The sequence below is a fragment of the Pseudopodoces humilis genome, chromosome 2 (genome assembly GCF_049639895.1).
Source record: "Pseudopodoces humilis isolate 2021_Gansu_Grassland_sample_001 chromosome 2, ASM4963989v1, whole genome shotgun sequence".
Classification (NCBI taxonomy): domain Eukaryota; kingdom Metazoa; phylum Chordata; class Aves; order Passeriformes; family Paridae; genus Pseudopodoces; species Pseudopodoces humilis.
In genome coordinates this window covers 93,503,503-93,514,252 of record NC_142201.1, presented here as the reverse complement: position 1 = coordinate 93,514,252, position 10,750 = coordinate 93,503,503, and the positions used below count along the sequence as shown (strand labels likewise).

Genomic DNA, 10,750 nt, shown 5'->3' with positions numbered 1-10,750 from the left:
CGCGCGCGCAGGGCGGGAAGGTGGAGAGGGGCGGTGCCGGGGCGGAGGGCGCGCGCGTGTCCGCGCGGGGCGGGGGAAGACGGGGGGCGCGGCAAGGCGGGGGGCGCGCGTGCGGCCCCGCCCCGCCAGGTGAGGCCGGGGAGGGGGAGCATGGGCGGGGGACGCTGAAGGGGCTTCATGAGGGGCCCGGGGGGAGCCCGGCCCTGGGCGGCGGGGATGAATGAGGGGGACCGGGCTGCCGCAGCCTCCCGGGACGCGGTGCGCCGGGGTGCGCCTGGCGGCGGCGTCCGAGCACCGGGCGCTGCTGCCTCGGAGCCCCGCTCGCCCCGCGCGGCCGCCGCCGCGTTGCTCGCGGCTGCAGCCAGAAGCAGCGACGTGGCAGGAGGCGGTTGGCAAACCCGGCGGGTGTTCTTCCTCCGCTGCGGAGGAGGTGGTGAGGTGGGTGTCCCCCGGTCCGGTTCGCCGCGCTCCGGCTGCCCTGCTGGCGTGAGACGGACCGTCACCATGGGACGGAGCCCAGCCCGCAGCTGGCCTGGAGGGGCTCTCCCTCACCGCTCCTCCCTCGGCCGGCTGTTGGGGCCCGTTAACGGGTCGGGCGAGTAACGGCGGCACTGGAGGCGGAGGACGCGGCTCCGGCGCTTGACTCCAGCTGCCCTGTGCCTCCTCCGCTTCTGGGAACGAGCCGGCGCCGGGTCTGCTGTGAGGGGTTGGTCTCCCTCCGCTGTTGTAGCGCTTCTCCTTGCTGGGATTAGCAACAAGAGCACTTAAAAAATATTAAAGGAAAACAAGCGTGTGAAATATTTAATCCCTTTAGCTAATCCGTATGCCGTAGTTGCAGACTTCTCAGGAACCAGCTTCCTTGTGCAACCTTCAGAGTCCCTGTGTATACGTCATTTATCCCCCTTTGACGGTCCTTGTAATGTATTTGTCTCTCAGGGTTGACCTTATTGCTCTCTCCGTGAAAGGAGGGTGTAGCCAGGTGGGGGCCGGCCTCTTCTCCCAGGCAACCAGCAACAGGACAAGAGGACACAGTCTTAAGATGTGCCACGGGAGGTTTAGATTGGACAGTAGGAAGAATTTCTTCACAGAAAGGATGATTATATATTGGAGTTGAAGGTGATGGGGTCACCATCCCTGGAGATGTTCTAAGGAAAGACTGGACATGGCACTTGGTGCCATGGTCTAATTGACATGGCAGTGTTCAGTCATAAGTTGAACTTGATGTTTTGTTTTTTTAATAAGAAAGCAATAGTTGTAGAACAAGATCATGGCTTTTTCTATGATGGAAGCATCTTTGTATAACACAAAGCAATAAAATACACTAATTTTGCCTTGTGTAACCTGTTTCTGGAAGTACTGTTTATAGTGGTTTTTAATCCTGCCATCCAAAGGGCACTGACGGTGAAGCAGCAGAATGAAGTTGGAGTGGTGTAGTCGATTTGCCCTTTGCTCCAAGACAACCAGCCAGACCTTTCTGCTTGGAGGAGTGTTCATCACGCTGGGCTCAAGTCGAATCCTCCTGATGAAGTATTCTGCCAATGAAGGTACTGTTGGGCGATACTCATGATGTACCTTGAATAAGAAAGCATTGATGTTTGGACTAAAACATAGCCAAAAAACCTGCTTCTCCACCTGCAGAGTTCTTTGCATGAGTACCTTAGTATATTTCTAGGGACATGTGTTTCTGCACTGGAAAGTTTCTGTCTAGCTAGTGGTCTACCATAAAGGTATAACTTTGGTTGCAAGGTGTATGATATACCTTTAAAAGATGAGGCAGGTGATTTATTCTATAGCTAACTCTTGAAAGAGGAGATGGTTGTGTAAGCACTGTTGGCAGTACATTATTTAATTGAAATGTTTTGCAACGGGTGTAGTAGAGAAGTGGTATCCTAGTGGGTGTGCTAAAACTGGCTGCTATTGCCAGTCCTAGAAGAAGGTTATGTCATCCTGGAAGCCATTTTTTGGTGAGGGTTAAAAAATACCATATTGGTCTTTGGGGAAAACCTTCCCATTTTAATTTGTTTTTAACACAGACATGTTCTTAAGTTCTTCCAAAAAAGTTCTGCTATAGACTGAGACCAAATGAGGAAAGACTTCAACTCAGAAAAGAGGCTATTCAGAAAGTCGTATATCATAAACTTTGAAGCATTTATAACAGAAGCTCTTACAAAGCCTTTTGTGACTAAAATTGTGATTGGAATGGTTAAAATAGATTCCCGCTCTAATTGTAAATACAGGGACAGAAACTAATTGTGTACTCTGTGATTTGCTGGATCCCACAGATAACAAGTATGATTATCTTCCTACGACAGTGAACATGTGTTCTGAAGTAGTGAAACTGGTCCTATGTGTAGTGTTGGCGCTGTGGAATAGGAAAAAAGGTAAGTACCAATATTTTAAATAATTAACATGTGTTGACTTTCTAAGATTTGCTGTCCTACAAACACTTTTTTTAAAGAATAGATGACACTGTCCACTTACCACAGGTTTTGCATTGCAGGTGATTTTTGTTTTTTCTTTTCTGTCTTGATGTAAAAACTATGAGAGATTAACTTCATAGCATTTCAAAATGGTACATAACAAATATTTAAATTGGAAGAGGGTATCAGGCACTGGAGGTACATGTTAAATTGAACTGTTGGTTTTGTCTACTTCTCCAGGAAACAGTTGTGGCTCTGTAAACTAATAGAATTTTCACCTTCACCATTTAGTACAGACTTACCTAAGACAGTAAATGTATTCAATCAGTGTTTGCCTTCATTGGCTACTGCTGATTGCATATTTTCTGGTTTTCTTTTTTATTTTTTTTTTATCCAGATGTCAGTGTTTTGCTGAACTCAATGTGTTGGTGGCTCAGGAGAGGATTAGATATCATTGGGTAGTTTTAAATCTGTGCTAATAAAGTACTTTTGGCACCGTCTCTGGAGTAGTTTAAAGTTTATCAGTCTTCCTCCTAAAGTTTGTGTCCTGAATACCAAAGTAAATGTCATTCTTTGTGCTTTGTCCTTTCTTTCTTCTTTTCTTCCTATATGTTCTCTTTATACCCAGATCATGTGCTGAGTTCTGGTTTATTTAGTACTTCTGACTTTAATGGCTGACCTTTGAGTGCTCTGTGAAGGAATGCACTGTCTGTGTCATTGTTCCTGTTGCAGATTTGATCAATAATCAACAGGAAGTCACACCCAATAAGGATGTCACTACTGTGCAGGGATTCTGGGTTGCTTTTTTGGCCCTTAAAGAATGGTTCCTGTGTTGCCAGAGAGCTGTGGAACCAAGGTGTTTTCAGTCTAATGGTGTTCCTCAAAAGAGAACTATTGGCACTAAGGTGCCTATTCTGTTACAAGGGAATGGGCTTTCAATAATAGGAATGATGTCTTTCTTACTGATTTCTTTTCCTTTCAGAAAAAGGTTGTATGGATAATCTCTCTGAATGTTTTTCCTGGAAGAATGTATGTAATTCCATGAAATGGTCAATTCCTGCCTTTCTTTACTTTTTGGATAACTTGATTGTCTTCTACGTACTGTCCTACCTCCAGCCGGTAAGTATACTTACACTGAATAACATGACTTCAAATGTGTTAGTCAGTAATCCTGCTCTTAGGCTATCTACCATGGTAACACTGGTGAGGCAGGATTGTAACTGATGCTGTCTGCTGTTTTAACACTGGCAGGTGAAAGAATAATCTGTTACCTTCCCATTCTCTTACCCACTGGTCAGTTTTGTACAGCTTTCATCAGAGAGGAGTCTTTATATTTTCTCCATCCAAAGTGATTTAGAAGTAGAGTGAAGTGCTTAAGAAGTCGGAGGGTTTTTGGTACTTTTCCTCCTTTGCCTTCTTCCACTCTGTATTTCTCTTTCAATCCATTTGTTTCTCTTGCTAATATTTGAGCTGCACTTTTCTGTGGGGCTTTTACCATTCCATGTATCTAACATAAAGCAAGTAAACAAAATCTCACAAAGGGAATGAGTGTAACAGAAACTGAGGAGGGAATGAAGAAAACTGACTTAATTTTTGTGTTTGTTACCTATGTTTAGGTACAAAATTTAGTTGATACTTTCTTCTAGCTACCCTCATCCTTTTGGAGATTGTACAGGTTTTGTGCTTGCATTTATTTTTGTATCATGATACTTTTTGGAATCTATGTTTGCAGTAAGACAGAAACAGATGGTTTGCACTTACTATAAAATACTGTGAATGTATTGTTGAACATTAAAAATAAATGGTTTTCTACCTTTTCTGAGAATTTCTCTTTAGATATTGTTCTCTTAGGTGTATATTTCTGCCAGGGACAGACCAGTCCAGAGTCTAGAACAGGACTCAGCTGAAAAAACCTAATAAAATCAAGAATCAAAAATCTTAAAATAACATGCACAGCTGCTTGGTTCTGTGGTTTGTTGTATGGGGTTTTTTTTGTTGATGGGATTTTGGTGGAGGTGATTTTTGGTTGGTTTGGGTTGGCTTTGTTTTTTTGATATTTTTTTGTGGGTTGTTTTGGTTTGTTGTGGTTTTTAGTTTTAGGAAGGAAATTCAGCTATAGTATTTGTAGAAGCAAAGCTTGATGAGTATGAAGTTACATAAATGCTATTTTTCTCTTAAACAATTTAATTTGGTTCAGTTGAGGTAATCCTTTGTAATACGCACAGCTTTTGTTTTACCTACACACACACTCAGACATAACTTGTCTCTCTCCCATCAGAACATGTGCTCTAAGATTCTTCCTTTTAGAACTTTTAGCATCTTTTAATTAGAGAAATTATATGATGGTTAGCTGAAACTGTAACAGTATTATGATAAAGAAGTATTAAAAGAGATAACTATCTCTAAGATAAATATCTCTAAGGTAGAATACCTTGGTAGTGTACAAGACCATGACTGTAAAATGTGAAGATGCTTGAAAGGAAGATGGCCGTACCTGACTGAACTAGGTCTTGTGACTTTAAGTACAAAGTAGTTTTGGGACTAAGTACTACCTGAGTGAGCAGTTGCAGGAGTTAGAGTTGCTTTGGTGAGATTTTTTTGCTTGAAACTTCAGCTATAACTGAGGTTACTTTTTAGTGGCTAAATTTCCTAAGGACTTGCTTTTTGAGACTTTGCTTGTGACATGCAGATTAGTGGCATGGGGAACTCTGATATTCGTATCATTTTGATACAAACTTTGATATTTGTATTTATCTAAGACAGAGGTCTCTTGAGGTTTCAGAGAACAGGTGGCTCAAAATTAGTTTTTTGAACTATCCTTCTGAAGATTTTGCTCATAGTGTTACCAGAGATGTTGGATGGGGGGGCATTGACTATAAAGTAAAACCAGAGTGTGCGTGGAATACATCTACATTTTGGATAAAAGCTCTTTTTTTCCAGAGTTAGTTCTGTCAGATTTCCTTGTTTATTCAATATTTTTCTCCTTCCACAGTGTTCACCTAACATGAATATTTACTGAGTTTTAATTTTGCAAAGTGGAAAATTAAGATGTGTTTTCTTGGGCAGGTGTCTCATTTAAGTAAGTCTTCAGCTTACTTGAGAGCCTGTGTTGTGCTGTTCCATTAGTTACTGTTCAGCAGATAGTATGTTGGGATAAAGAGGAATGAAGATAATAAGAAGAGTCTGTGCTTTTCCTCTGGTGAATTAAAAAGACACTCTATAGCAGAATTTGGAATGTCGAAATTACGAGAAAATTCAAGAAAAAGTCAATGTTTTGTACTCCTGAATCTATATATGCTTTTGTATAAAATTGTCTAAAAAGGTGAGCTCACTCTGAGGCTCAATTGGACCAAAAACTTCAGATGCCTGGATCTTTTGTACATGTACTGACTATACAGGGCAGTCTGGAATAACAGACAGTTTGCAAAACACCCCCACCCTCTAAAAGGGATTTTTTTTTCCTGCTGGTGCTGGTAGAATTCTGATCTTTACTGGTATCTAGAGTGCCTAAAAGAGCCTCTTCTTGGTCCAGTGTCCCAGTATAGAGTGTCTAATACAGAGACAAAACAGAAAATCCTTGCCACAAGGAGTTTGCAGCTTGGGATCATGGCCATGGATTAGAGACACTGATGTTATTATATAGTTATTCCCAAATTAAACAGAAGCTTTAGAGTTATCTTCCATTGTACTTTGAAATAGATTTATTTTTTTTTAATTACAGTTGCAGTCTTGAAAACTCAAGCCAAGCACCTCTTTATCTTTGATAAACTCTACAGCAAAAGCACTTGACATACAAGAGGTTTGTTTTCTGCAAGTGCCTTGTCCAAGTCTGGAATTTCATGAACACTGCAAATGGCACTGCAGCCAGGAGCAGCCTCACCTTCCTTTATTCTTTGCTTATTCTCATTTTGTAGCAACTTCCTCCTTTGTGCCAACACAGCTGTATTTGCAGCTGACTGGTCAGCCCAGCTGGGGACCTGAACTGACTGAATACTAAACTGTTCTCTGTTAAGTAAGTTTTCTGTTGCATTGATTTCCTCACATCTTCATTTCAGTATAGCTTTCCCCACTGCAGTGGAGCTTGGGCTCTGTGGTTTCCCTGAGATTTTGAAATGTGACTTGAGTATCATTTTACAGGTGTGTTAGTGTACCATTTGGGTAAGGAAGAAGATTCAGTACCAGTACTTTTCACTGTGGCACCTTGCAGGAAGATGAACACCTGAAGTCTGTAGGTTTTTGGTCTCCACAGTGTGTCTGGAGTATAACTTTGTTCTTCTCCTTTTCTTTCAAGGCAATGGCTGTACTCTTCTCAAATTTTGTCATTATAACAACAGCTCTTCTCTTCAGGATAGTGCTAAAGTAAGTAGTATTTGCTAAAGTAAATGAAATTTAAATCTTCCTAGCTTTGATGAAGTTAAGCTATGTTTTCTCTCTTTGTCTGATGGAACAGTAATTCTCTTTTCTTGCGGCTATACCATCCTGGAGAGGTGGTTTTGTTTTCTACATCTGAAGGTGTAGGAAATATGTTATTAGGAGTACCTTCATATGTCTACACATTTGGTCCACTCTAGTAGAAAACAGATGAAATCATGATTATATAGTCATTGAATGGTAAGAAGAAAACTTTCATTTATACATTAAATATCTTATTTCATGATTGCCAGTACTTCTTAGCGGTCTGTTGCAGTTCTTAATCGAGTGTAATCATGGTCTACTAAGAGGAAATGGTGAAAGACATGTATGTTTGGCTCGTTACTCATGTGACAAAAACCAGACTGTGTGTTCCGCTTTGCTGAATTTGTGCTCTTTATAGTATGGTTTAGAATCAAACAAGACTGTCAGGGAAATGGGTATTAACTTTACACTGTGAAAGTTGTCTGTATTGAATGTGGCACAAATAAGCCTTTCCTGTAGGTGTTAATATGCCAAAACCATGCCTCATAGTCTGACTCAAAATGCTTTTTCTCATTTTACTTTTGTGTCTCTTGTGATATCACAGTTCACTTATTCTTCCAAATTTTTTATTTTCACCAAGGTGAACAGGCTTTGAGTGGAAAAACACTATAAATAATTCTAATATTCTTATGAATTACATTTATAGATTTGTAAGTGTTACCATCATAAAATACTAGAAAAGGGCTCCACATCACGGGGGAAAAGAGCAGTGTAGTGAATGCTTTTCAAAAAAAGATGGTAATTATCTGGATGTCAGTGATTTTTTACTTTATTCATCAGACCCTTGTTCCCATGGCGACAAGACTTGCTTTTAAGTTGTTAAGCAATCAGTATCTAGAAGTAATGTGATCTTGAAAGGCCTTCCTTTGTCTTATTTCTTCAGAATACTTCACCTTGTACTTCTCTGATTGCCACACTCAGCCCTCTTTGCCCTAGAAAAGTGTGTTACATTTTGGCATTGTTGGTTGGTTGTTTTACTGTACTCTGAAAAGACTTTTCTTTGCACCTGTCTGTCTCCTTATCTGTGGCATGATGTCTTTTATATGTTTTATAGATCTGGATGTTCTGTCATTTAATTGATGACACTGTGTTTCTAAATTTAGTGGCTTTTTTGTGTACCAGGCGAAGACTCTCTTGGGTACAGTGGGCGTCTCTGGTGATCTTATTCCTGTCCATCGTTGCCCTGACTCGAGGAAGTGGAGGCCATCAGCACAGCTTGGCTGCGCATGGATTTCATCACAATATGTTTTTTAGGCCATCTAACCACTGCCTTCTCTCTACTGGACCTGAGGAAGCATGTATGGAAAAGGGCAACTGTGCAGCACCAAGTTTCCTTCACAGCTTCCAGTGGAATGTGACCACTACAATGGCAGGAGCATTGAAGCCTCTCCGCCTCAGCCTGGGCCATCTGCTTATTCTCGTGCAGTGTTTTGTGTCTGCCCTGGCTAACATCTACAATGAAAAGATGCTGAAAGATGTGGATCAGCTTGGGGAAAGCATCTTCACACAGAATAGCAAACTATATGCCTTTGGGGTGCTGTTCAATGGGCTCATGCTGGCGCTGCAGGCTAAGGACCGGAGGCAGATAGGGAACTGTGGCTTCTTTTATGGGCACAACATCTTCTCCGTGGCTCTTATATTTGTCACAGCTTTTCTGGGGCTGTCTGTAGCCTTCATCTTGAAGTTCCGAGACAACATGTTCCATGTTATGACTGCTCAGATCAACACTGTCATCATCACCACTGTGTCTTTCGTCATCTTTGACTTCAGGCCTTCTCTAGAGTTCTTTTTGGAAGCTCCTGTCGTGCTTCTCTCCATATTCATTTATAATGCCAGTAAAGCAAGAGGCCTGGAATATGCCACTCTGCGGGAAAGGGGAAAACTCATCAAAGGAGATGCATGGGAGAGGTCAAGTGGGGTAAGGCTTTTCAGTACTTGTCTCCTTTGGTTTCTCTTGTTTCACCTCCCTTTATGGTTGGAAGAATCAACTTGTGTGCGACTGGCCTCATCCCTCAAAACCAAAGTTCTGCAGTATTTCTTAAAATCTTGGGTATTGCTTTCCATATGCCACTTTTTGAAATCATGAAGCCTAGGTAAGCATTGCTTTCCTGCTGCGACTGTAGGCAGTCCTGTGAGCAACTTCAGCTTTGTACAAATCTTTTCTTGAAAGCTTTATAACCAAGAGAGTTTACTTACCCAGGACCTTCAGAAATTGGAATTGATGCCTGCGAAGTAACTTTACCTAAGTAGAGCTGGTAAGTCTATGTAGCTTAGGCCACATAATAAGGATGTCAACACACTTGATGTTAAGGTTCTTTCTACCATAGCAGTCAAAGATAGCTGAAGATAAAAAAGGCAGTGTTTAAATAGAGTTTTAATATGGTTTGGGGTTTTTTTTCTTGCTATATATTTCCTCCAGGCCTGCTAGTGTTTTTTGTTTTTATTGGAGCAGTGATCTAGTTACTTAGAAGGTGTCGGGGATGGCTTGCTCTTAGAGCTGTCATTCAGCTGAGCTGAGCAGTCGCCTTATGGGAAGAGTTCATGTTTGTGTAAGTCAGCCCGCGGGTACGGACGGGCCGTGGATGCACATTGGAACCAGCAGAGAGCGCTGTCCCCACTGCGTTCCAGCAAACATTGAATTTGGAGATGTTTTTGAGAAATTTCCTCGTGGTACCTTTTTAGGTTGTTTAATGAGCAATAAATAACACAAATTCATATAGTTTTGGTATGCCAGGTGTCATCTATTTTAGCACTTACAACTAAGCAGCTGTTGTAGAAACGAATAGCACTATGTGAGCATGCAAAGCCAGCTGTATCTTGGGCTGCATCAAAAGCAGCATGACCAACAGGTCAAGGTAGGTGATTCTGCCCCTCTGCTCTTGTGACACCCCACCTGTGGTACTATGTCCAGCTCTGGGGACTTAGATCTGCTGGAGCAAGTCCAGGGGAAGATGATCAGAGGGCTGGAGCACCTCTCCTATGAAGACAGGCTGAGAGAGTTGGGAATGTTCATCCTGGAGAAGAGAAGGCTCCAGGGAGACCTAGCATCCTTCCAGTACCTTCCAACCCAAAACATTTTATGATTTTATGGAAGAATGGACTACAAGCTGTTTTAGGCAGTGAGTCACTAAAAAGTGTTAAAGATGCAGGGAATGTTTTTTATGAGTATGTATTTCCTAAACCTTATAACACACTGGTAAGAGGTTTAAATTACAGTCTTGATTTTGCTTTAAGTGATACCTTTGGAATAAACCTTACTACCTTACTTTTTTTTTTTTTTTTTTACTTTTGCTCACATTGTTCTCTTTTGCTTCTGGTTCCTGTAGGATGGAGAAGAATTTGAGAGGCTGAACAAACCAAGCAGTGATATCGATACAGATGAAGATTCCCTCTAGCATGAGGCTGGCTTGGAGGAGTGCTATGACTCACAGTGAGAGAGAGTTAATCTTTTATTAACATAGAGAAGGGTCGTTTTCCCCACTGACAGACTGTTTGGAGCTGTTTTGGGGCTGGATGTCATATGTGGATGAGGACAATATTCAAGCTGTATATATGGAGAGTTGTATTCTTTTGTGCCTGTCTCCCAGTGTCTGGGGAAATGGAAATCTGGAATGCCTTTGTAGCAGCTGGTGAATTTTACATGCAGCTTACGTGGCCTAACTTTGAAAGAGCTTAAATAAAATAAAAGTTTATTAAACAGTATGAATGCATCATATTTTTTTGCATGTTTATATAGAAAGGCTTTGTGCAGAGGCTTTTTTGCACTGAGCCCACTACTGAAAACAAATATTATGCAGCTACAGTAATGGCCTTCAACATCTGGAGCACTGAGCAAGAGAGTGCAGGTGGCAGTATCATCTGGTGTTGTTCTACCC

The 10,750-nt window shown here is 41.7% G+C and overlaps 1 protein-coding gene across 3 annotated transcripts; it reads left to right on the top strand.

The window, feature by feature from the left end:
* The first annotated feature begins 62 nt into the window (after window positions 1-62).
* SLC35A5 (solute carrier family 35 member A5) lies at window positions 63-10,577 on the top strand. Of its 3 annotated transcripts, none has more exons than XM_014253306.2 (7): window positions 63-129; window positions 1,392-1,544; window positions 2,313-2,381; window positions 3,403-3,539; window positions 6,712-6,779; window positions 7,998-8,793; window positions 10,202-10,577. In XM_014253306.2, the coding sequence occupies exons 2-7, from the start codon at window positions 1,415-1,417 to the stop codon at window positions 10,268-10,270; spliced, it is 1,269 nt and encodes a 422-aa protein (XP_014108781.1). In that variant the 5' UTR covers window positions 63-129; window positions 1,392-1,414; the 3' UTR covers window positions 10,271-10,577. The 3 variants fall into 3 exon arrangements, with proteins under 3 accessions (XP_014108781.1, XP_014108780.1, XP_087907484.1); XM_014253305.2 differs by having other exon boundaries at window positions 2,283-2,381; XM_088051358.1 differs by lacking the exon at window positions 63-129 and adding an exon at window positions 305-438 and having other exon boundaries at window positions 2,283-2,381.
* Window positions 10,578-10,750: the final 173 nt, after the last annotated feature.